The sequence below is a fragment of the Chrysemys picta genome, chromosome 7 (assembly GCF_011386835.1).
Source record: "Chrysemys picta bellii isolate R12L10 chromosome 7, ASM1138683v2, whole genome shotgun sequence".
NCBI classification, from domain to species: Eukaryota; Metazoa; Chordata; order Testudines; family Emydidae; genus Chrysemys; species Chrysemys picta.
In genome coordinates this window covers 23,585,512-23,611,785 of record NC_088797.1, presented here as the reverse complement: position 1 = coordinate 23,611,785, position 26,274 = coordinate 23,585,512, and the positions used below count along the sequence as shown (strand labels likewise).

General features: G+C 51.6%; 1 protein-coding gene across 1 annotated transcript in view; it reads left to right on the top strand.

The window, feature by feature from the left end:
• The window catches only part of COL7A1 (collagen type VII alpha 1 chain), a 120,299-nt gene extending 94,627 nt beyond the window's left edge, over window positions 1–25,672 (top strand). Inside the window, 24 exon segments of the mRNA XM_065552763.1 lie at window positions 865–900; window positions 1,907–1,966; window positions 2,498–2,542; window positions 2,637–2,672; window positions 3,230–3,265; window positions 3,834–3,890; window positions 4,624–4,695; window positions 5,389–5,460; window positions 5,659–5,694; window positions 5,780–5,860; window positions 6,276–6,329; window positions 7,159–7,212; window positions 7,298–7,360; window positions 8,147–8,209; window positions 9,240–9,356; window positions 10,546–10,623; window positions 10,836–10,889; window positions 11,221–11,269; window positions 11,620–11,652; window positions 12,837–12,926; window positions 13,903–13,998; window positions 15,837–15,953; window positions 21,515–21,694; window positions 21,886–25,672. Coding sequence (XP_065408835.1) covers window positions 865–900; window positions 1,907–1,966; window positions 2,498–2,542; window positions 2,637–2,672; window positions 3,230–3,265; window positions 3,834–3,890; window positions 4,624–4,695; window positions 5,389–5,460; window positions 5,659–5,694; window positions 5,780–5,860; window positions 6,276–6,329; window positions 7,159–7,212; window positions 7,298–7,360; window positions 8,147–8,209; window positions 9,240–9,356; window positions 10,546–10,623; window positions 10,836–10,889; window positions 11,221–11,269; window positions 11,620–11,652; window positions 12,837–12,926; window positions 13,903–13,998; window positions 15,837–15,953; window positions 21,515–21,694; window positions 21,886–21,935 — 1,629 coding nt within the window. The 3' untranslated portion in view covers window positions 21,936–25,672.
• The last annotated feature ends 602 nt before the right edge of the window (window positions 25,673–26,274 follow it).

Sequence of the window (26,274 nt, the reverse complement as noted above, 5' to 3'; positions counted from 1 at the left end):
TCCCTGTGTCTCTCAGTAGGTGCCCTGCACAGCCCCGGGGAGGGAGAACTGGGCAGGGTGCTGGAAAGAGCCTGCTGCCCTGACAAGAGAAGTCAAACTGCCAGGCTCTCTGGAGAGCAAACGAACAGTGCAGGGGGTGACAGGCAGCTGCCCTGGGCCAGGAAAGAGGCCATTAAAACCCAAGTCAACGCCACTTTGCACAGCTCCAAAGCGAGGGATTTCAAAGGTCAAGTGCCCTAAAGCAGGCGGGCTGGGTGTCTAACACACTTGGGCCATTGCCACAGCAGGGGCACGTTGTCTGCTTGCACACACAGCTGTGACTCTTGCTCATCACTTGCACACACAGTCCCAAGGATTGTTTGAGATCTTCCAGTCCCCACCCCCAAGCATGGGGTTCACCTTTGGGTGACAGAAAAATCTCTTGCTTATGCCAGTGCAGGCACCCTTAGGGGTTTCCCTGTGGACTGGAGCCAGAGCAGCTTTGCATCCAGATTCAGAGCTGGGTGAGAGGCTTACATGAGTATCATTGAACTATTCCCTTGAGTGGGTTGGGGTCGGGGAGGGATGGCTGGACAGATGAATATCTGCATTTCTTCAACTAAAACTCCCTCTGCCTCCTTGTTCGCTCGTGTTACCCCCCTGTTGCCACTAGTGCTGCCCAGGGCCAGACAAATGAAAGGGAAGCGAGGTGAGTAGTACGAGTGACATGGCCGAGGTCTGACCCCTCTCCCTGGTGTAATTGTGGTTGGCACCTGGACCAGGGCAGCACTGATCTCTGTATCCTGTGATCTAGTAAACCCCCGGGGATCGCTTCAGAGGCCCCCAGGCTGGGCCTGGTACACTGATCTGTCTCTCTGGTTTCAGGGGGCACAAGGCGTCCCAGGACTGAAGGGTGACAAGGTAGGCTCTGGTTTCACCCTTATTGCACCAGCCTCCTGCGGCTCCTGGAGTGGGGGAGAAGAGCATGTATTTTCCAAGGGCCCCAGCTAGAGTGGGTTTTTTTTTCTTACTTGGTGGATGTTCCGTGTTGCCTTTGAATAACACCTGTCTCCTTTGGGGGATGTATCACTGGAGGAACCCAGACTTTTCTCTCCCAGTGCAGCTTCGGGGCTAGTGATGTTGATAGACAGAGGTACAGGGACATCTCAGAGCTACCTACAGGTGGAGCCCTTGGGGTCAAGTGCATCTCTGACCCATTTGCAAAGGCCGCTCTTTTCCCTTCCTCTTGCCTCTGGTGCAGTCGCTTGTCTCTGAAGAAGCCTGTTGTGGGGAGTGACCGTGGAGCCAGGCCCCATAGGTTGATTCTGGGGCTGGCAATGCTGTTACAGTACAGGTACCGAGGAGCAAGTGAGCTCCTGCCCTGTTCGAGGGCATGTGCAAGCAGAGCCAGGCAGCCAATGGACAGCAGCACCCCTGGGGTACAGGTGACATGAGGATCCTGCCCCCTACATGGAAACCTCTGAGCACCAAGGGAGCAGCGAGGAGAGGCCATGGCTTTCCGGTTTTGCCACATGTCTGGTTGTCAAGCCATGCAATCTCATGTATGTGCAGGGTAGGGCTGCCAGTTTTGGTTGGATGTATTCCTGGAGGTTTTCACATAACATAATCTTTCATTAAAGATTAATCTTTATTTCCTGGAGACTCCCGGCCAATCCTGGAGGGTTGGCCACCCTAGTGCAGGGCAGTGTCCCATGGAGCATGATGCTAGAGTTTCCCAGAGCTGGGACAAAGTGAGCAGCAGAGGGTGTGGAAAGGGGCAGCCAGTGGCTGGATCCAGCAGGGCCCGGGTAGTGCCCTACTCAGGCAGCTTGGGCAAGATGGGCAGGATTGCCGTTTACCTCGGCTCATTCAGAGAATGCTGCCATTAGCTACAGGGTCACTAACACTCTGTCTCTCTGCCCTGTAGGGGAACGTGGGGGTTGGACAGCCGGGCCCTAGAGGCGAGCGAGGAGACCCAGGGCCACGGGTACGTATCTCCCCTATTGCCTCCCCCAGCTGTGAGTGTAGACCCTGCTAACCCACCCCTCTCCCCAGTACAGCACATCAATCCCGCGGGGCCAGAAAGGCTTTCCAGCCTGTAGTACAGTGTTGGGGAGCATGGCATGTGCCCCCCTGTGGCACTGGGGACTCTACCAGGCCTTGTGGCTTTGGGATACTGGCACGGCCCTGCATGGGCAGGGGGTATGTGGAGCAGTCTTGGAGATTAGAGATGGAGAAGACACATTCGGACCTTTTGAGCCCATCTCCCTGAGGAGAGCCCCTCCTTGGCACACACCCTGGCTGGGGCTGAGGAAAGCCCACACGTGGGTATCCTGGAGGCATCCTGTGCCCAGGACCCTCCCCAAGGCCGACATCACTGCCCTGGGGCTTTGCCTCTCACCGCCATCACCATGGATCAGGATGGCAGGATATGGAATTGACCCACGGTGCCCTCGGGGCCCAGCTCTCCTGTCCCTGGGCCTGTGCTCTGTCTCACTGTCCTTTTCCTCCTCGGCAGGGTGAAGACGGGCGCCCAGGGCTGGAGGGAGATCGTGGGCCTGCGGTAAATACCTTCCCCCTCCCCTTGCCTTGCCCTTTAACCAGGGGTTGGGATTGGCTCCCACTCACCAGTGACTCCCCTTCTCTTTTCCCTTTAGGGGCCTCCCGGAAACCGAGGGGAGCGTGGTGACAAAGTAAGCAACCTACTGGTGCAGGGGGGAGCGGGGCAGGGGAGGGGAGTCTTCTCCCACCTCCCCCTCCATCAGGCTGCTATTGACGTACAAGTACCTGCCCATGGGGTAGAATCCCACTCTGATGGGGTGGGGTCAGGGTATTGCCCAGAGCTGCCCCTGAATTTCACCCCCCAGCCTGCTTGGGCTGCTGCCTGACCAGGGCTGTCTCCTCTCCAGGGGAGCTCATGGCTTGTTCTCCCTCTTGCTCTCATTTCTCCCAGTTCTAATAAAGTCAGGTGTGAACCCGTTTCCCTCTGATCCTGCGCCCCCCACTCATGCCTCTCAGGACCCCATGAACTTCCCTAGGTTTGGGGTCCCCTAGGCTGTTGGGGCTCCTTCCAACCACTCTCCTCCCCTCTGAGTGTCATGGTTCTGGCTGGTCTCTTTGCTGCTCTGAGGGAGGCCCTCGGGTTTGGTAGTGGCCTGACGGGCTGTAGTGGGAATGGGGCCTGACAGTCGTGAGACCCACGTGCCCCTGTGCGAGGCATGTTTCCCACCCACTCTCTCTTCCCTTCTAGGGAGACGTTGGAACTATGGGGCCCAAAGGAGACAAGGTGAGTTCCTTATTTACCCGCTGCTAGGGCTCATTGACTGACCACTAGCCCCAACTGCCACACCAGAAAGGCCCATTTGCCTTCAGACCTGGGAGTGTCTGGGCCACACTCTCCCACCTTCCTTAGGGGACTAATTCTGCACTGGCACAGAGCGTTTCCATCTGCCACCTGCACACCAGGCGCTTGTGCCCAATTGCAACCTAACCAAATGCTGCCACAGCACGTCCACTCCACGTGAACCTTTCCAGTGCTAGTGGCCAGCTTTGGCTATGCCCCGACCGGACACTCCTTAGCCCTGGGGCTGCTCCAGTAACCTCTGCCTGTGTCCCTGTGTGGCAGCCCGCAGGGTTCTTGCCACTGGGCTGTATAATCCTTGGACCTGTCCTTGCTGCGGTGAGACCCCTGGCGGGGTGGGAAGCTGGACTCTTGACTGGCTTGATGGCCAGCAGATGGTCCTTGGGCACATGACCCTGTTTAAACCCATAGGATTGCAAACTGCAGCATGGGTCAGTGGTTTATTTTAAGCTCTCATTGGCTGCTGTGTGGTTTTTTCCCCCCCTGTGTGCAGGGTGATACCATCATTGTGGAGGGGCCGGCTGGAGTCCGGGGAAGCAAGGGGGAGCCGGTAAGAGCCCTACCCCATAGAGCAGAGGTTTTCAAACTGTTGAGTGCACTCCCTAGGGGGGTGTGGAGGAACGTTTGGGCGGGTGAGCATCGACACCAGGCCAGCCCTGCACGGTGGGGCTCAAGCCAGCCCCACACCATCTCCACCCCCTGACTCACCTCAGCGAGTCACCCAGCCTGCAGGTCAGTGTCAACATCCACCATGGCTGCGCTGATTTCCACTCCAAGCAGCCTCTGCGCCCAGTGCTGGCTCGGCCCCCATCACACGCGCCTTCCCCCACCCTGAAAACCCTAGTGGGGAGGGGCATGTATTGTCTATTTTTGTCTGGGTATTATAACTCAAAATGGGGGGGGGGGCTCGGCTCAGAAAGTTTGAAAACCGCTGCAAGGTCCCGTTGCCCAGGGGCCAGAGTGGGCTGCTCCCAGGATGCTTTGAGATTTATCAGCCTGGAGGTGTTTCCTGCTATTGAGCCTGTAGCTGCTAGGTCCGCCCCGCCTACGACCCCCTCTTGCCTTGAGGTTCACACCCCAGATCTCATCAGACACTTCTCCTGTGTATCCCCTCACCCCAGTCCCCACGTCCCTTTAGCCAGACAGACCAGACTCCACCCCAGGAATCTCCCCTCTAGTCCCAATTCGTGCCTTGCTCTTCTCTGAATCCCAGCCCATGGGTCATCCTCCTTGTGCTGTCAGGGGACTGATACCCTGCACCCTCCGCTCTTTCCCCTGCCCAGGGAGACCGCGGTCTGAAGGGGATGGAAGGGGAAAAAGGCGACAAGGGTGACCCGGGCCTCCCAGGAGAGAAGGTACGTGAGTGAGCAGCTGGAGGACAGGCAGGTGGGTATGGGAGCATGCCTGTCTGAAAGTTGTCCCAGAGGCTTGGGAGAAGCCACAGAGCACTGGAGGCTTGGCAGGACCGAGAGCAGGTGCTGTGATGACTGGGCACTGTGGAGCACAGCCAGCCCAAGGAGCTAGGAGCTGGATGCTTTGTGCCCTTTGCTTGTGGTGAGCGCAGCCATTGAGAGAGGAGGGGCTTTAGGCTGGCGTCAGTGGGAGCTGCAGGGCCCGGTTATGGAACAGAGACAGGCGAGGAGGAGATGACAGAGGGGCGGGTCACTGGACACTGCAGGGGAACAGGCCGAGATGTGATGGAACAGGCTCAGTCCCAGCATGCGTTATACTCGGCTGATGGCTCAGGGGCACCCCATCCTGGCCAGCGCCAGCCCCCCTATGCCACTGGCAGTGGTGGGGGTGCTTAGCAGAGAGTGGTCCCTGGACACCTCCTTTCCCGGAGATGCATCAGTCCGATGTGGAGGGGAGTTGGCTAGTGAGTCACTGCCGTGGGGGAAGCAAATCAGGGACATTTTGTTTCTCTCATTTGGGGAACTTTTGTTAGAACCTAATATAATTTCAGAGGCTGGTTCTGTCCCTCCAGCTGCCTGCTGGGAGTAGGGGGCGCTTTCCTCAGGCAGTGCACTGATGTGTGCTTTCACCCGCAGGGAGGAAGGGGCGAGCAAGGGGAGAAGGGCTCCACAGGCTTCCCAGGAGCACGTGGTCCCGGAGGGCAGAAGGTAAGAATAGCCACAGGTGCGCCCAGCCCTGCATGTGCCACTCGTGCTCAGATGTAGGTGTGCCCGCAGGTGTGCCCGCAGGTGCGTGTGCACACAGGCCTGCTAGACCATCTGCTGTCCCGATCCTGGCATGTACCTGCAGGCGTCACTCCGGCACCCAGCCCCTCCGGCCCTGACCCAGTGTCTTTTCCTTTCCAGGGTGAAGTTGGCGAATCAGGAGACCCCGGAGAGTCGGTGAGGAACTTTCCTTTGCTGCTGTTTCTCGCCCATTGCCTGGGAGCAAAGCCCGAAAGTCACTCTGTATTTCCTCTTTCTCCAGGGCCTGCCAGGAAAGGATGGAATCCCAGGATCCAGAGGGGAGAAAGGGGACATAGGGCCACTGGGAATGCGAGGCCCTAAGGTGGGCATTTCCTTAGTCTGTCTGTCTGTCCTCCTGTGACCTGAGAGCGCCTGCCTGTCTGGGCCAGACGTAGCCTTAGGGCAGACCAGAGGGAAGCTGAGCCCACTCACGGCAGTGTCTTGGGGCCAAGCACCTTGGGAGAGAGAACCCCCCCCCGTGTGCATACAGGATCAGTGTCAGGGAACCCCCAAGCCACCAATTAGCCCCTGGGAATGGGCTTGGATGCAGTGTAGCCTCCCAGGAATGGGTTCGGTGGCATCAGCTGCAAGACATTGGTGGCCTTGATAGCCTGAATTTCTCCCCCTTGATGACTGATACCCAGCATAGACCCTGCCTGCAAAACCAGCCCCCTGCCCCAGGGAATAGTGGTGAAGCGGGTCACAGAGCTGTGTTGTGACTTCTCTCTTCACTGCAGGGGGATCGGGGAACAAAAGGTGCCTGTGGCCAGGATGGAGATAAGGGGGAGAAGGTGAGTGTTCATGGGTGTGCACAGTTGACCCCCTGTCTCCAGCCAGTCAGCAGAGGTGGGGACACTTGGATCCAGAGGCGGCAGAGCCACCACGCTAACGGAAGGTGGGACTGCAGTGCGTTGGGATGTGCCAGTGGAGCCTCCCAAGAGCCCTGTGCTCCCCACAGAGCTGAACGGATCCCTGAGGAAATGCCTGATGCTTAAGGGCTTCTAAGGGAATAAAGGCTGCCCTGGGGGGCCAAGAGGCTTATGGGAAGTGGAGACAGTTCAGTCCCCATCTGGTAGAAGCCAGTGGGGCTAACTCTGGGCCCAGTCTCACCCCCAGGGCAGCCTGGTCACGTCACTTGGCTGGGGTGCTATGGAACTAAGCTCCGTTAGACCAGCACTGGCCCTCTGAGCCACCAGTGAGGTCTGTGTAGCGGATGAGGGAGGGGCCTTTGAGAAGCCCCAAGTATCAGCCCTGTGGCACTGGAGGGCCTCAGGGATGCTGTGGAGGCTACTGAGGAGTTTGAGAAGACGGGGGGACCCTCAACCCCACCCCTTTGGAGCCCTAGTGTTGTACGACGCAGCAACCCCCAACCAGAACTGAACCCCAGGAGGGGTGAGTCCATGGGCGGGCGGAGCTGTGTGGCATCGCCCCGAGCACTGCTCAGTGGACTGGCTTCCCTTGGAGTGGAGGAGGAAGCCACGGGCTAGATATAACTCCATCAGTGAAGCAGTCTGTGCTGTAGGCACGAGCCCAGCAGGGCGGGGCCAGGGCATTGTCCGGGCTGGTTCCCTGTTACCCTGCTGTCTCCCACTGACTCGTGTCTCCTTCTGTCTCCTCTAGGGGGAGCCGGGGATTCCAGGCCGAATGGGACTTCCAGGAAGGAAGGGCGAGCTGGTAAGTGCACCCAGCTTGCTCCAAGGGCAATGTGACGTGAGCACACCTGGACTGGCCAGAATGAACATCTGGTTTGTTTTCCTAGGGAGAGCTGGGCATGCCTGGAACCCCAGGAATCCCGGGGAAAGAAGGTCTCATGGGACCCAAGGTAGGGATTAAGGAGCAATAATGTTTGGGGAGCGAGGCCTGTGGATGAGGGGCTGCTGAGGGGCTTGCTGTTCGCCCTCTTCAGATCCTGGCCTTCCTTGGCCGGAGCTGCCTCGCTGACTGTTAGTTGATAGTGTGCCACGGCATGTGCCCATGATATGTGCAGACAGTGGGATTTCTCCAGTGCTGCTAATAGAGGCACCAAAGCTGCCAGCAGCTCCTCATTAAGATGACGCTACAGACCTTTCCCGTGCACTCAGTCCTGAGCGTTGGGAAGTAATTAGATGCTGGGACATGATGTTTCCGATCTAACTGCTGTTCCTCTCTATACAAACCTGAAATTTGGGGCCCAAGCTCACCTGACAATGGCACTTCTACCCAGTCGCAGATTAGCTACTGGGCCAATGGGGCCTGTTCCCAGGGACCCTGGTCAATTGGGGGGGCCCTGGAAAAGGGGTGACCCTGTGCCATGACCTGCTCCTCCCGCCCGGCGCTCCTGCGGAGTGGAGCAAGCCCCCGCACCCCAACAGCACTCCCCGGCTGGGGCACCAGGCCGGCGGAGCGGGGCAAGTCCCTGAGCCCTGAGCCCACTCCCTGGCTGGAGAGTCGGGTTGGCGCAGTGGGGCAAGCCCCTGCGCCCCAACCCTGCTCCCTGGCAGGAGCGCCGGGGCGGGGCAGGGACTGCAGGCAGAAGGGGTGGCCTGCTCTGGCTCCACAAAACTGTAATCCGCCAGTGTCCCTACCCCAAATCTCCCTAGAAAAACCACCTTGTTCTTTGCCTTCCCAGGGTGACAGGGGATTTGATGGTCAGCAGGGAGCCAAAGGAGACCAGGGAGAGAAAGGAGACCGGGTGAGTTCTGCTTCACTAAGAGCCAAACTCCAGGGCCCTTGAAGCTTGTGTTAGTGGGATCAGGGCTTATCCCTAAGTGCTTAGGAGTTTGGTAACTTCCCCACAGGAGCCTTCTGCTGCTGCTATGGCAAACCCCAGCATGATGGCAGAGCTCTGGTGCCCCGACTTGCTAATTGCTGGACAGTTTTCAGACACTGACCATCGGTAGCTTGTTGCCTGTTAACCAGAACCGGACACTGATGTGTCCTGTAGGGTATAAGGATATGCCCGGCCAACTGGAGAACTGTGATTTTCTAACCAAGACAAGGGTCCCAGCACTGACTTGAAACTCCTCAGCATCCTCCCTTCCAGAGGATTCTGGCACGGCAGAACCGGTGCGTCAGGCTGTAGTAAAAGTGGGACTGGAGCAGGGTCAGTTCACTGTTAGAACTCCCAGCTGGTGAGAGCAGTCGCAGGCCTGGTGGAGAATATCTGCGATTCTCCCACTGACAACTGGTACCGTCTGGCATCTCCCCACAGATCCACTGCTGTCCTGCACCTTGAGGGGGGTGGGGTAGAGCATCTATGCCATATTGCCAACCCCAAGTGTTCACAAATCAGGAGTCCAGCCCTAAAAAAAAATCTCAAGATTGGCTGAAAATTTGACTTTTTTTTTAAATGACTACATGTTGGGTTCTTTACCTTCTGGTTTGGGGGCCTTAAGGATGCACTCGGGACACATTTTTCAGCTTCTCTCTGTGACCAGGAGGGCGAGACGTTCATTCTTTTAAAATGCAAGTTGAAATTCTCACGTAATCACAGAATTTCAGGAGCTGGGGTTCTAAGAAAACCCTCAGATATGCTACTGTGATGAAATTGTGAGAGTTGGCCACATGTCTGTCAATAGACGACGCCTATCTCAAATGGTACAGAGCGGGTCAGTGCTGCGGGAGATTGACTCGGTGTGGGCCAAGGTGCCAGTCTGTCACGCTCCCAGTTTGTACTGCCCTGTGTGGGTCGTGCCCTTCCTAACCCCTGCCTCTTTTCTCAGGGTACTCCAGGCATTATTGGCTCCCCAGGCCCTAGGGGCAATGATGGAGCACCTGGCCCACCTGGCCCCCCAGGTAGTGTTGGCCCTAAGGGCCCTGAGGGGATTCAAGGGCAGAAGGTAAGAACCTCTTCCCTGTGCATGGCCATTTCCCTACAGCTTCTACCTACCTCTCCCGACCAGGGCAGTGTTGCCCTCTGAATGGCCAGCAGGTGGCGAGCTCCTGTCTCTTGCTGCCTCTGGAATTCCACAAGGAAACAAAAACTGGACCCCAAACCCCAGTGCACTCCCAGCCCTGACAACAAAGGGACCAGTGTCTGAGGGGGAGCAGCAGCCCCTTTTCTGTGCAGCACTCAGGAGCAAGAGACCACCTGAAGGGAGAGAGTGAGCTTGCAGGGGTCCCTTGGCAGGCGCAGGGTGGAGAAAGCAGTTCCCCTTCCCCTCCCATCGGTTTCAGTTCTGCCTGGTCATATCCCCATCCCAGGGCAGTGAGGAGGGCCCCGGACCTGGCTGCAGTTAGCAGGCAGCGAGGAGATGGTAGTTAGACTCTGTTTAAGCAGGATCGGCTCCATCCACCTTCTGAATCTATGAACGGTGCCATGCGAGTGATGTGCAGAGGCTGTTGGAGTGACAGGCAGTGTTGCTCACTGGTTAGAGCAGGGAGCTGGGCGTCAGACTCCTGAGGTCTATTTCCAGCTCTGTCACTGGCTCACGCTTTGACTTGGGTCAGTCTTGTAACCTCTCTCTGTATCTCTGGGATGATTTCCTCGCCCTAAAGGGGCGGTGGGCTTCATTAATGAATGCTGCAGCATGCCTCTGGCCCTGAGCTGGCAGGCACCCCGCAGGGGTGCAGTGTATTCATTCTGGCTCTGTTCTGGAGCACTGCTATTTCATGACCTCCCATTCATGCACAAGATCAGCTTCAGGGCTGCCCTGAACCCAGCCCGAGGGCACCGTGTGTGGTGTCTTCCCCGCAGTGCTGCATCTTTGGTCAGATCGGATTGCTCCCGTAGGGGACCGTTCTCACCTACAAGGGCACGAGGACCCATGTTTGAGAACTTTTCACTGGGGATAGGGAGATGAAAGCAGAAGGGTCTAACGTTTTGGAAGCGGCTGAGAAATCTCTCTCAAAATAAGTGAGACTGTCAGGCGTACCAGCTCGTTTAGAGCCACTCTAGGGAACAGCCCCATTCCCTACAAGAGGGAGCTCTGGGGCATGGGGAGGATGGTAGATCCGGTTCTGAGATACTGCCCAATCCTAGAACTCCCCTTGCCGGCCAGTGTCTCAGTGTGTATGTTCCTGCTGCAGGGTGAAAGAGGCCCCCCAGGGGAGTCGACTGTAGGGACCCGAGGTGTCCCTGGGATTCCAGGAGAGAGAGGAGATCAGGTTTGTAAGCATGTTTCTGACCCATTGGATGTGCATTGTCTGGTCGAATGCTTGGCTCTGCCTGTACGTATTCGCTGTACCTTGAACCCCACCCCCGTTAGGCGAAGAGGAGAGCTTCCTAGGGGGCTGCCAGGGTTCTGCGGAGGGTGGGTGGCTCAGGGGTTGCTGACCGCGTAGCATGCCTCTTGATTTCCTATTTGGCTTGTTTTCAGGGGAATCCGGGACTCGAAGGCTCGAGAGGAGAGAAGGGGGACCCTGGCATGACGGTGAGAAGAGAGCTCCCTGAGGTCTTGGAGCAAAGCCCTGACCCACAATGACAACACATCAGTGCTACTGCGCAGTCAGAGCAGTGGGATACTTCCCCCTCCCAAGGGTTGGGACTGGCCCCTGAGTCCTGCCTTCCTGCATGGCAGGCTCGAGGCCTTTTCCCCTTTACAGTTTCCCTCCAGGTCTGGTTCAAGTGTTGGATTGCTGGAGTGGGGGGAGACTGCTCTTTTCCCAGTGATTCCCAGAGCAGCTGAGGCAGGTTCATGGTGGGCTGGGGGGGTCGGAAGACATCTCTTCCCTCTCTCTTCATTCCCTTGGTTTTCTCTGCAGGAACAAGAGATCCGCGCATTTGTCAGGCAGGAAATGAGTCAGCACTGCGGTAAGTGAGGCTTCACCTTCCACTTGGGGCTGACTGACTTCTCAGCAGCACCACAGCTCTGATCGCTACAGAATCATCCCCTTCGCGGTCTCCTCCTCTGCCCTCTGTCCCTTTGCCCCTTCCTCTCCCCTTCTTTTGGTGACGTTGCATGTGCCATGACTCCCACATCTGGAGGTGTTCAGAGTACAATGGGCCAACCCCATGCGAGCGTTAGGGGCCTATCAGTCTAGTCTGGCTCTCTGTCCCTTTCCTGGTACCTGGTGGCGGGGCAGGTCTGTGCCAAGTGCCAGGATGCTGGAGAAGGCTTTCCCCATGGATTAACCTCCTCTTTTCTCTTTCTCTCCACACAGCTTGCGGAGGGCAGCTCTCCTCTTCTGAACCACGTAAGCACTGATTTCTTGTGCACCCTGTAATCCCAGTTTGCAGTGCCGAGCAGCAGCAGCCCTGTCATTTGACGAGCAGGTCCGTTCTCCCAGATATGTAGCAGGTTTCACGAAAGGGGCATGGCCCCTGCTGGAAGGTCACATGCAGCTAGCTCAGCCCTGTAGGACTGGCCAGGTTGGCAGATTGCCAACAGAAGAGGCAGCCCTGTGGAGATGCTGGCTTGGCAATGAGCCCTTGGAGACTTGGCAAAGTGGCTGGGTTGGTAGGGGAGCTGTCACTGAGGGTGACTGGCTAAGCCAGGAGCAGGAGATAATGGAAGCTGGAGTAGCAAGGGCAGAAGAGGTGACGAGTGACATGCTGCAGTTTGAAACATTCCTCAGCAAGGTCTCAAGTCTGGCAGCACTCGGGGTGTCAGTGAGTGCAGTGGGGATTCTGAGGGGGTAGCACCAGGGAGAGAATCCCCGTAGGCAAGGAGCACTCAGTAGACACCAAGCTTAGAACTGCCAATAGGGCAGTCTCAAAGCAGAGCTCCAGAGGCCGGACAGGAATGCATGGCCAGGCATCTGACAGCAAAAGGCAAGTGCTGCACTGGGCGTCCCCAACCTGAGACAGCATCGGACATGCTACACCAAGATTAGCAAAGAGAGTCACAGCAGCCATCCCTTCTCTGGACCCAGCATCCAATGCGGCTCTCCCCGACTCACTTTGGACAGACTGCCAGTGGGCACAGTAATGTATGGGTAGTCATGCCTGGAGAAGCCAATACTTGTCATACCAAGGCACCAAATACATGGTAACAAGCTTGTAAAAGAACAGTTATTGTGCAAGCCAGGACTGAGAAATCACTGTAGCCAATACACTAGAATAAGGAGAATAAGATGGCACAAGGACATTGACAGACTCATCCAGGGTGAGATCCATTCCTGCACAAGCGCTAAGCCTGGTATGGATCAGTGGAGGAAGGGAAGGAAAGAGAGGGCTGGTGAGGAAAGCTAAGGGGAAGAAGGAAGGAGGGTTTCATAGCAGGTTCCCAGAAATGGTCAAAGAACAGCTGAAGATTGTAGGGAAGAGGAGGCCAGCGGGGCAGCCAGCAGCATAAGCCTGGCAAGGAGGAGCTATGATGCAGAGGTAGGTAATGTTTGGGCAAACATGAAATGAATTATTTGCCTGATTATTCTCAAAGGAGGATGGGGGACACATGCAAGGAACAGACATAAATCTTCCAGGAGAGGAAGAAGAAATACCAGAGGAAATCAGGATCACGGCAGAACAGGTGATCGAGAAAGCAGAGCATCTTTCTAAACCACCCATGCCAAACCCGCCCAGAGCAGAGCCAAGCAGACTCCATCCTTGAATGGCGAGAGAGAGTGAGAGAGATTATCTTCTAGTAGATAATTCCACACCGTTTCCAGCCAGACCCAGCAGGCTGTACCAAGCTGGGAAAAGGCTGAATTTAGTATCAGAGGCGTCATTCGTACAGGGCACAGTGTTCAGGGGCTTCTCAGCATTCCTGTAGTACCTTCCTATTTGTGTGTAGAATCTGTGACCACATGCCTCATCCAGAGCTGTGAGTGAGCCTGCCTCATATCTGGGAAGACCTGTGCTGTGCTCGTCTGTGTCTTGTCTTGTCCTCCATTGGTGTTTGACTAGCAGCTGCCTCGTTGTTTTTGTATATTGTTCAAACTCTAACCCACCAAGGACTATGTTCAAGAGCATGTCTGCCCCAGTTCTACTGAGGGGATGGGGTGGATTAGGATGAAGGGAATCTGAAGAGAATATATCTCCCTTTGTGCAAGCACCCTGCCTTCAGGTCTCTTTCTGCTGGTATTTCCAGCATCTATATTGCCATCCCCTTGCAGTGGAGTAGGTAGGGTGAATTTTTCTGCGTAGCCCATGTCCCAGGAGGTCCTGTCCCATCAGAGGCAGAAGGATACAACTGTAATGATTATGCCACAAGCCAGGGCTGATGCAGACAAAGTGCTGTTGTGCAGTGTCCAATGGCATGCTGCAAAAGGTGGTCCAGACCTGCCAGTCTATGGTGCTTCTCTTCATAATGGCTATTTCCTCCCATAGGTCTCCAACGCAAGGCTAGTTTTGCACCATGTCTGACTGGCTGTTAGCAGCCCTAGAAGTGGACAGTGCTGATGCTGCTCTTGAGCATTGGCCTGTGGCTTGTCGGGGGGAGGGGAGCCATGTCAGTCATTTTCATGTCCTGTTTGATGTCTGTGCTGTGTCCTTGCCTCTCTTAGGTCTTCTCCCCAACTATCCATCCACCCAACCATTCCCATCTGTTAATGCTCATCTAGTCCCTGTGCTTAAGTTGTCACACGCTGAAGAAGAGGAGGGTGAGTCTTGTCTCTTTGTGCCCTGTCATAATACTCATTCTCCGGTGCTGTCTTTGTGAGTCCTGCATGGAAGCTTTGCCATTACAGTGTCCTTCACTTGCAGGTACCAAGTGATTGCAATACCCGCCTTCTGTAACAGTAACTCAGAGAACCTAAGGCAGCTGCAGGCCATTTAAAAGTAGAGTTCTAGCTATTTGTTACTACCTTAATGCTAAGATGCACCTAGGTATGGGCCATTGTATTATGACTTAATGAAAGGCATCTGCGTTCTCGCAATGATGTCTTTGCTATGTCGTCAACCCCCAACCACCTTTGGATCAACTGATCTAAGGGACAGGCGAGTGAGAGTGATGTGCAGACTGAAAGGAGTGTTGTTTATCGAACAGCTGGAGTGCACGAGGTGCTCAGGATGAGTGGGTAGGTTCATGGAAAAATAAACAGTGACTGAGTAGAGGAGTAAGTGTATGGGTTGGATATCTATCTGCAGGATGGTCGCATGGTTTATGGAAGGATATGTGATGTAATGGATGTGTGAATGTCCGGGACGACCGGGGCATGGATGAGTGACTATGGATGGAGACTAGATGAATGGATGGGTTCATAGGTTGAGGGGGTAAAAGGTATGGGAAGAGGGTATGTCTGAAGAATGATGGGAATGTGAAGGCAAATGTGTAGAATGACTGGAAGGATTGATTGGCCGGATGCTACAGCACAGCTGGTTGAAAGTGAACTGTAAAGCAGCATAGGTTGGTGGGTAAACATCTACACCTGAATTGCATCCAGTAGTAAGTGAAGGTGGCACAAATCTTCCCTCTAGCTCAGGGATGGCCAATCTGTGACTCCGGAGCCACATGCGGCTCTTCAGACGTTAATATGTGGCTCCTTGTATAGGCACCGACTCCGGGGCTGGAGCTACAGGCGCCAACTTTCCAATGTGCCAGGGGGTGCTCACTGCTCTGCCACAGGCCCTGCCCCCACTCCACCCCTTTCCCTGAGCCTGCCATGCCCTCGCTTCTCCCCCTCCGAGCCTCCTGCACGCCACGAAACAGCTGATCGGGAGGTGCGGGGAGGGAGAGGGAGGTGCTGATTGGCAGGCCTGCCGGTTGGTGGGAGGCGCTGGGAGCGGAGTCGGAGAGCTGATAGGGGGGCTGCTGATGTATTACTGTGGCTCTTTGGCAATGTACATTGGTAAATTCTGGCTCCTTCTCAGGCTCAGGTTGGCCACCCCTGCTCTAGCTCCTTTTCCAGCTTTCTGTTGTCCCATTGAGGTAGGGCACAGAGAGATTTGCAGAGATAAGGCTCCAGGGAATGTGTTCATTCCCCATTTATTTAATTGTTAGCATTTTCGGTGACAACCTCTTTGCTTCTCCTGTGCCCTGCCCCCACACACCCCTTGTCTGCTCTAGAACATTTTGTATCCGTTTTCCAGCCATGGTGACCATTCCAGTAAAATGAGCACAACATTTTCTAGTTTAGCTTTAGCCACACAGTTCCCTGCGCTGTGACACTGCACTTTCAGGCAAGTGACCCCTGTGGTACAGTTAGTCACTGGGCAGTGCAGCCAACTCCTCTCCCCCCGGCTACCTTTGTGCAAACAAGCCAATGCACCAGCCGGGCAATTCAGTGGCATGTTGACCAAGCCTGTTATTGAATCTGCCATTTTCATCGGCCGCTCCCAGAATCAAAGCTGAAGGCCAATTGTCGTCATCCTAGGAATGATGAGGGATGAATTCCCACATGGCTCGCCCAACAAGCCCAGTGACCCCATCCACCTGCCCTTCCCACCCTGCACTTCCCTGTCCCATGGCCCTTCTCATATGGCCGGTGTTATTTTCCAGGGCACGAGGTGCGTGTTGTGAACACAAATGACCCTGAGTATGAGCATGTCTATGCAATGGAGTACTACGAAGACGGCCTGGAAGCTGATGGGACAGAGAGCACCATGCTGAGCGATGGTGAGTTTCCTTAACCTTCCGACAGCTCTGAGGAAAATGAGACCTGCCATGAGACTCTTGGGGGTGGAGGGGAGCAGAGAAAAAGCAGCAGCCTTGGTTTTATAGGGACAGTCCAGATTTTTGGGTCTTTTTCTTATATAGGCTCCTATTACCCCCCACCCCATCCCGATTTTTCACACTTGCTGTCTGGTTCCCCTACCCACAAGTATCAGGATTGAAAGGTGGAAGATGCTGGCTCCCCTGAACTGTAACGAAGCCCTCTCCCTGGTCACACCATGCACAGGTCACCTGCCCTTTCAACTCGAGATCGGAAGTCACAAAAATGGGGTCCCAACTTGCATGGGGAGAAATGGCAACACGAAAGTAGCAGAGTTGCTTGAAAATCCTTCAGAACTTAACTATTGTACATCATTGCTATGCTATCTCCTCTCCTGGTGGCAACCTTGTGGTCCTCCTTTTTGCTGGAGCTTTCTGTTGGGATCTACTTTTTATGAGACAGGGAAGGCCAGCAAGGTCCTGGAACCCTTGTGAAATACCTCCAAGGACCACTGGTTCCAAATTTCCACACCCAAATAGCCTTATAGAAAATCAGCAGCTTCAGACTTTAGAGAGAAGACTTTTCTCTCCTGATTATCCAACACCATTCAGTGAGGTCTCCATAAATGGCAATTTCAAAGTCATCATGCTTCCCATTGGATGTGGCATCTACTGTCCGTGCCAACATTATGGCTAAGTCCTGGGCTCATCTACAAGAATCTAGGCAACTAGCTCTTAACTCATATTTCTTACATGTCTCAAAGCAGGGCATAAAAGCTTCCTTTCTACCTCTTTAAGGTTACAAGGACTTATCCCATTGATACTGGAGGTGTCCCCCTTGTTGCTGTATTACAAGAGTTGATTTTACTAAATAGCAATTACAATGCACATGATTTTTGAATTTTAAATGCAGGCTACGTAAGCTGAGGTTTCACATAAAATGCTATCACCAAGCATATTTAACAGGAGGATCCCGCCTTTTTTCCTGGAGAGGCCACTTTTGTTGTGCCCAAGAAGGAGTTCAGTCTCCATAGCCCAACGAGCCGTTGGCTTCTCGGTCACAAGTGAGATCAAGTAGGGAAATGTTTGCCAGCTGTGCTGTGATTCTGTTTTGTGGGTGCTTGTCCACTAAGAACTGGACAGAGACCCACCCAATTGTTTCACATAGGCCGCCAAACAGCCTTCAGATGGTGACAGCTTCCACTGGGCCAGGCTGGGCGCAGTGAGTGAGAGGTGAAAGGCTCCGTATCCTGTTCCCACCTCACATGCCCAGCAGCCTCACTGCAGGAAGCAGTCACGCACATTGACTTAACCAACTCCTAATGACAATGCTTCAGCCACCAATCCAGTACAAGGTTTGAAGCATATGGATGGATCACATAGGCTTTCAAGAGCTGATGGTTTATCCAGCAGATGCAAATCTTAGTATCAGGGTTCAGGACCGACAACGCTATCTAAAGTGCTGCCATAGTTCCAGCATAGGATCCAGGTACTGACCTTCAGGTTTGGGTGAGACGGTATTGTGACATACAGGGATACAATTCAGACCAGTGGGGGCCTTTGTCACCCTTGTGTGCCTTACAACGCCTTGCTGAAGTAGCTCCCACCTGGGCTGCTCACAAACAGCCAAACAGCATGCAAGCCACACCTTGCCCGGTACATCCTGGCTCTCACCAGCTTTGGTTCTACTGCAGAGTGACCCCAACTTGCCCTCAGTCCTGGATTTCCCCCCATAAATGTATGTCCTGTACTGCCCAGCCCTCTCCTGGACTGTACAAATATTTTAAGTCCTTTATTTCTTTAAGGGAATAATATATCGGCTTATTATCTTAAATAGAGTTACCCAGACATTTCAATTTAAACACACTGGATTAGATAAAACAGTAAATCAAGATTATAAACTACAAAGGGATAGATTTTAAGTGAGTACAAGTAATGAGTCATAAAAGTCAGAAACGGTTACCAGAGAAATAAAGATAAAACGCCTACTAGTGCCTAACTTAACAAACTATATTAAATTCAAGCAAAATTTTTCACTATATGCTTCCAGCAATGTTAACATGCCCCACCCCCAGAGTCCAACAGCTGTTTTTCTTTGTCATCTTAGGTGCAATGCTTGAGACAGACGGAGGGAGAGAGAAAGAGGGGAGGTGTCCTGGGGCGTTTTCCCCTTCTTTTTATAGATTGTTCTTCTCTTGAAAAACATTTTCCAGCTGAGAAGTAGGAGACAGAGTCTGTGTGGCAGGATGTTCCCTGCTGTTTTTCCTACATGTTTGAGCTTTCTTTGTTTTCCCTTCCTGCTTGATGACTCTGTTTATTGCTTAAATGCAAATTAAGGCAAACATACACTTCTTTGTTCCAAACAGACCAGTTTGGTGCTACGTGGGTCTTGAACATGCACTCTTAACGTGATACAGGGGAACCTTATTGTGATGGGTTCCCCCTGGAGTGCCACCTGGAACTGGGGTACCACTGAGCCCTCTGACTGACCAGCCTGGGCTCCCTCTCACACTTGACAAGCTCTAGACCACTCCAGGTCTTACACTTCCACCTTCATTTACACAGGCAGTGACACGCCAAGCTGCAGTTACATGCCGGCTTTGACCAGCCATTGCATGAACCAACAATAGAAAGGCTATAGCCAAGATTTCTCCCAGCCTAGAACCAAGGAGCTGTACCATCCTGCCAGGGTCAAAATCCCGACCAGTATGAATTTATTACTCAGTTCGCCTCTCCCTCCGTATGGAGAGGAATATGCACACTTGTGGTAACTAAGCTGAGATTTTCCCCAGACACTTAAAGGCACCCTGGTTTAGGTTCAAATATAAAACAAGATTATTACCTACAAAAAGATAGATTTTAAGTGATAGCAAACAGATCAAAGCAGGTGATCTAGTAAATTAACAAAAACACAAACTACGCTTAACATATTGGAAGGATAGGATTTGAATTAACAATTTCTCACCCTGGCTGATGATACAAGCAGGCTTGCAGATTCTCAAGGCCCCGGCTGCACTTGCTTTGCAGCTTGGGATCCCCACCCCGGTTCTAAGTCCTTTTCTTTCGGAGCTTCTCTCAGGTGTTGAGTTGTGGGGGAGTGAAGAACAACAGATGATGTCGCTCCCTGCCTTATATAGCTTTTCCATATGGCAGGAACCCTTTGTGCCAAAAACAGTTCCCAGCCCAGTTTGTGGAAAAATACAGGAACCCAAAATGGAGTCCAGAGAAATGTGGTCTGGTCACATGCCCTTGCAGAGTCATAGAAGCCATTACTTACAGGCTGGCTGAAACATCCCCAGGAAGGCTTAGCTATGCCACAGCCCATTGTCTTTGCTGACAAGCCATTAACTGTCAGGTTTCTTCATTGTTGTACCTGAAAGGCTGGCTGTGGGTGTTTTCCAGAGTAAGCCCATTTGAAATACAGATCCATAATCAATATTCATCACTTCAGATACAAAAATGATACATGCATACAAATATAATTTGCTGGATACGATTATCCTAACTTTTCCAATGACGCCTTACATGACCCATCTTGTACAAAATGCATCAGAATTATGCCATAATCATATCATGATAATATTACTATGACAAATATGGGGTGTAGTGTTACACTTACAACTTCTCATACAGTATTGCCACACGTATTTTATCTGGACAGTACTGACCGGCAAATTGAGTTTTGAAATGATACTTTACAAGGCATACCTTATACAAAGATTATTACAATAGTGCATAGGGTGTAAATACAGAGGTGTATTCCATCAGACCTCCATCCTTACAAACCTGCAGTAGGGTTAGCCACTGGCTGACCTGGAGGCAGCAGGTCAGGGCCCTCTTTCCCGGACAGGGCATCTGCCACCATATTTTCTTCTCCCTTGGTATGTACAATCTCCACATCAAGTTCTTGTAGTATAAATCTCCAGTGCAGAAGCTTGGAATTTGAGCCATAATTTTGTTTAACCGGATCCATGGATAAGGATTCCTTAAAACTCTGAACTTCCTGTTAAAAAGATAGGGCCTAAACTGCTTGACTGTCCACACAATTGCATAACATTCTTTCTTTATGACAGAATAATTTTGTTCAATGCGTGTCAATTTCTTGCTTAAGAAAGCAATGGGGTGTTTCTTGTTGTTTTCCCCTGTCTGCATCAGGATAGCCCTTAACCCAGGGTCTGATGCATCTGTGCACAGTTCAAACATTTTATCAAAATCTGGACCAGCTAGAAGAGGCTTTTTCAGACAAGACTTTCTGTAGCTTATCAAAACTCTCTTATCATGCTTTGTCCATACAACTTCATCAGGCTTTGTCTTTTTACATAGACCTATGATTGCAGATACACAAGCCTTCTGTAATAGTTTACCAGACCTATGAAAGATTGAACCTGTTTTTTGGTTTGGGGTATAGACCAATTTACTGTGCTTTCAACTTTCAATGGTTATGGGGATATTTGACCTCTCCGTACCCAGTGTCCCAAAAAAGGAACTCTGGCTGCTCCAATTTGACACTTAAGAAACTTTTATGGGTAGGCCTCCCTTTTTGAGCTTTGACAGCACCATTTGTAAGTGGTTTTTTTGGTGATCAGCACAAATGTTGCCAAACATTGCAATGTCATTGACATAGGCCCTTGCAAACCTTTGTGAACCATTTAACAGTTGGCTGACCAGCCTCTGAAAGGTGGCCCCTGCATTAATTAACCCAAATGGTAACATTGTGAACTCAGAGAGCCAGGTCGGTGATAAAAGCGGCATCATTCTGTGTAGCCTCATCTAAGGGAATCTTTCAATAACCTCTACCAAATCAAAAAAGCTGAGATATTTAGCTTTGCTTAAGATATCTAGCATATTCTCTATTTTAGACCTAGGATAAGCATCTGGTACTGTGACCACATTGAGTTATCTGTAATCAACACAAAACCTTACAGTGATATCTTTCTTAGGGACCAAGACCACAGGTGATGCCCAAAAGCTGTCAGACTCTTTAATTACTCCCAGGTCTAACATGCGTTGTATTTCTGTACAAATTTGTTCCTGCACCTTGCCAGTAGCCCTGTAGATCTGCTGGGAGGTGGCTGTGGTCTTTCTTTAATGATTGTGTGACTGCCCTGGCTTGTTAGAAAATACGTTGTGGTTTTGCAGCACAGACAACACATCTTCCCTTTCAGCTGGTATGAACGCACTGCAGATATCCGTGCCTTCCAGAGTTGAATCAGTTTGGCATTCAGCCATTAAATCAATGAGGTGGTATGCCTCAGTTTGCCCTTCCACAGAGGTATGACCAATGCAAAGTGTCTTCCATTCACATATAAACTGCCACCCCCATCTGGCTCCTTTCCATTTATCTCTAGCTGTACCTTACTGGGGGTTTGCCTTGGGTTCTGAAGGGCAAGAGGCATCCTAATGTCTTCTGATGATGATGATTTCCTAGGTATGATGTCAGAGGAGATTTTTAAGCATTGATCTCTTTTCTCTCTCAGCCCCAGGGAACCTAACCAGCAAGTCTGTTCACTTTTTTTCCCTCCCAGCTGACCTATGCAGCTTGCCCCTGGACGAGGGAGACTGCAGCAGATTCACACTCAGGTGGTATTATAACCAAAAAGTGGCAGAGTGCCGGCCTTTCGTCTACAGTGGCTGCAGGGGGAACCTCAACCGTTTCTACACCAAGGAGGACTGTGATCTCCAATGCAGGCACCAGGCAGATTCAGGTAGGGGACCAGCAGTGCCACTCCTCTCCATTGCCAATAGATCTAGGACAATAAATGTCCCTTTGTGCTGATTCAGCCCAGAATGTAGGTGAAAACGGGCAGGCTGTAACACAAGTGTGTTTAGATGCTGGGGTGTAGCGGTCCTGATTCCTAGTTGTCTGCTTTTACCGCTCTTTCCTCTTTCTCTGCAGATGCCCAAATTGCTGCTGACAACACATCAGATACAAAGAGGAATGCGTAAACTGCCCTGTTTTAGTGGGGTTTCCCTGTCCAAGGGGGAACTGACCAAAGGGAGAGAAGACCCCACCTGCCCTCTGAGTGAAAGACTCTTACAGGCTCCTACAGGGGAACTTACCCTGGGCCTGCCCCAGGTCCCAGCCACACATGGTGCGTTTGGTCTGAGACTCTCCTTGTTGCCATCTCTGCTCCCTGCAGCGCTGCCCCACATGCCAGCTTGCTGGAGCAGAGACTTGGTGCTATTTCGCAATGAGTGTTTGTGCTGCTCTTGGTTTTACTTTTTATTATTATTTTTAAATTAAGGTGAAATTTTTATCAAATGGAAAAAAATATCTGTAACCTCTTTAAAAAGCCAACAGTTCTGAATTAGAGCTTTTTAACTTATTTGATGCTGATTAAGAACACACAGAATGCGTTAGCCGGTCCAAACCTGTTCATATTGCCACTTGCTTTATTTCTGGTTCAAAGGCCTGTGGGCCCCTGCTTGTGAAATGGACTAGCCAGCTTGAATGTCTCCTAGCCAAACTGCTCCTATGGAATTGGCGAACCACTCACTCAGTGAGCAGAGCTGTGAATGGCAGCATTGCACAAAGCCCCTGGATTCAGTGCCAAAGTTTGCATGATGTTAATTCTCCAAAGGGTAAAATCATCTTGGTTTCTGCGTGGAAGCTGCCCCCTTCCATCCCCCAGGCACTGGAAATGCTCCTTCGTGGCTTGTAACGCTGTGCTTTCTTTTCTTTTGCTGTTTGTCTTTTGGGGGGACTCGTTGGGCTGTTGGCAATTCCACCCTTGGGGCTGCCAAAGGAATAGAACATACAGGCTGCCGTCCTCTCCTGGCATATCCCAGGCATTTGGACTGTATCAGAGGAGGAGGAAACACAACCCAGTTGGGCAGCCCTTGAGTCTTAGAGATGCGATTTCACGGCTTGGAAGAGACTGGCCAGGTGTCAGTTCTCCTCAAACCCCAGCAAGAGCCAGAGCCCAGGGACCTTCTCTATAGGCAATTCCACCATTCTCAGCCTAACTCTTCTCTTAGCTCCATGCTCAGAAGCCCTCGCAGACAAGCATGTTGCAAATAGCAAAATACGGTTTACTGCTTAGCAGCGGAGATCAGCCTCTCTCTCATGGTCCGTGCATTTCCCTCTGGATCCCCAAGCATTCTGTTCTGCTCCAAAACAGCATTTCCCTCTGGATCCCCAAGAAACCTGTTCTGCTCCAGAACAGGATTTGCCAAAGGAAAGGACCTGGTTGGTGTCTCAAACCTCCATGCTCCGGTAGGACCAGACTGTTTGCACGCTCCATTCGCCATCATCTCTGCCTTTTTTTTTCAAACAAACCATTTTATAGTAACTAAGGGTGATGGGTAGGGCTTGTTAAAGGCACTTTCCTGTTGGCCTCCACCAAATCCTGGATGTTAGCTACATCTCCCGTGTGCTGCTCCCCTGCACTGTGTGCTGCTTGATGTCTGCAAACATTCAGTTGGGATAAAACAGCTGGGAAATTCAATTCACACCTGACTGGACCTCCGGTGCAATTTTGTGCCCAGGCAAAGGTGATTTTACAGAGGTCCCTGGGAATATCCAAGACCTCCGATTAAAGAAAAGAAATCAGGATGTTGTAAAAATTAATTTTGGATTCCAGATAAACTCTAGTCAGGACCATTTGCAAATTTCACACCATGTAGAGACTTGGGATTTGGAAAATCATGATTTTTATTTAATTACTAATTGAATTAACCTCTCAGGTTCCAGGCGGGGGCTTCACAGGGGTTAAGGCTGTAACATCTGTGCTTGTTATGCCACTGGGGGAGCTGTGAAAGAGCAACAAATCTCTCCAAGGAGACATTCCCCACCTCCTCCAAAATAAATTTCATTTGAAGAAGTTTCACCTTAATCCTGAACAGTAACCAACATTCTCAAGCAAGAGTGACAGTATTGGAAAAAACCCAAACAAAGGCCAGAGCGTGTTTGTGTACGTGTGTGTGCGCGCGTGTGGATTTGTCTGGATGATGCACATTGATCCACACCCATTTTAACAAGGCTTTTCTTGAACCTAGTGGTGCTGAACCATGTTATGAGAATAATCAGGGAAACACTGAGGATGGTGCTATGCTATTGTAAGTTCCTGCCATCATACGGCATTTTAAAAAGCTTTGTAAAAACTGTTTGCAACCCCGGTTTTATACCATCACCCTTTTCCCCACCCAAAACGCTGTGCCCCCGGTTGGACATGCTCGCACTCTCTTTCAGTTCTGTAAAGTGTCAATACAAACCTCCCATCTTTACACAGCTGTTCTGAAAAGAGAAACAAGGGTAACCATCAGATCTGAAACCATTCCAATGGGTGGGTGTATATATGATATCTATATATTGCTGCACTGTGTGTGTATATATGTATACAACATGTGTCTGTGTGTCTGAATGCAAGGGAGGTGTCATTTAAAGCTGCAGTAATTGGAATCTGATGCAGTTATTGTAATGATCGCTAACGAGGGAACACCCTGGGCTAAGACACAGGCACAGACAGATTTCACTGGCTGGATAGAAGTTAGGGAGCCACAGTGTGACTTTAAAAGATTGTTTCTGTAGTCATCGGGTCATGTTCCTGTGGAGTGGCTTGAAACAGGTGTAGTTGAGGGAAATGTGACTGGTGTTTCGAGTCTAGGTACAAAGTGCCTGGCTTCGTGTGGTAGGGCAGTCTCTTGCTATTGAAAGATTGCCTGGCTGAACAGTACAGAGTAAGAACTATGCCTGGGAAGACATGCGTATGCAGCACTGTTGTGATCTCAGTGCATTTTGATTACAGTTCAGATCCTTACTAAAGACTACTACTACTACTACTGCTGTGTTTTCTGGTAATGGCCCAATTCTGAGGTCTTGGCTCCTGACACAGTCCTAAGTAACCAGCAATATCTTAGAGGTGCTGATGTGTCATGTCACCTGCCCAGCTGGAATTGTGCTGTGATGCTTTCAGCAACCTCCTCTGAATTTGTCAGGCTTAGATCTTCAAAGAATGGGTGTGAGTGCGAAGCCCCCTGTTACAGTAATGGGCACTAAAACATCTGACTTGGTTGAGGACAGACCTTCTCCCTGCCTGCATGGATTGCCCACTCCCGTGGGATGCCTGGTCAGTGCCAGTGCTTTCACAGGTATCCAGCACTGTGCGATGTGCAAGAATGACAATGGAAACAATCTTTCAGCTTTTTCCATAAAGGTCTCCTGGAAATTGAGAACCACCATCCTCCTTACATCTGGGCCCATGTGACCTTGCTGTAGATCATTACTAAAGATAAACTTAACTTATCAGCATGTTCCCTGCATCTTTTGGGGGGAAGTGTTTGTCAGCATCCAGTGGTGAGTTTCACTTCAGTGTCACCTGGCAACAGCTGACAGAGGCAAAAATACCACCCTGCCTGGCAGTGACTTTAGAAGATTTGTCTGGATAGATTCAGAGAAGGGTGACTACGATCCCAGCCTCTGTTGCTTTTGTAGCTGCTCGATCTGTTTGCCACGGAAGCAAAGCAGGCAGCTGGCAACACCATCCAAAGCGTGTTACTTTGTGTCACTCCAGTTGCTCAGGTACACACTGTACAAGGCTTGTTACTGCTCCTGATGTTGAACTGCTCCTGCAGAATCTAGATGCAAGTCATGTTGGGTGGTGGTTGTTTTTTCTGTCAAGTGCCTTTCATGACATATGGTGCAAAAACTCAAAATCTGGCAAATAAAAGTTTGTGATACCTCATTTCTGTTGGGCTTACCAGTCTGTCTGTTAACGCTGTGTCTCTCCCTACCCACTACAGAACCTCTTGCTCATCACTACCTCACAGTGTCTCTTCACTCTTCACTTGCTGGAATTTGGGGGCCTTTAGAAATGTGTGTCTGTCTCTCCATCACTCGATCCAGCCCTTTTGCTTCTTGGCCTGTAATAGAGAGGAGCAAGTTGGTGCCAAGACTCGCAGCTGCCATTAAAGAGCCCCATAGAGAGTGTATGAGGATTGTTCCCAATTTGATGCACAAGCCTGAACTTGCTACTGCGACTGGCTGAAAAGTAGCGAGAGCCATCTGTCTGGGTCAGGAATATACACTTGTCATCAGTCAGCTGCAGTGAAATGACCGACTTAGCCTGTCATCCCTCAGAGTTCAATGGAGTATGCCCAGGCCAGGGAGTGGTAGTTACAGCACCAGACTCAATTGCCAATTGTCCCTTTTTGCTGGTGAGATCCCCATTTTAAGTTAACTAAATGGGAGACAATCTGCTTTCTTTCTAGGCCTTTCACCAAGGCTGAAATAATTATTTTTGAAAGGGTAACCATTGAAGTTTTGTTGGCCCAAAATACACCTAAT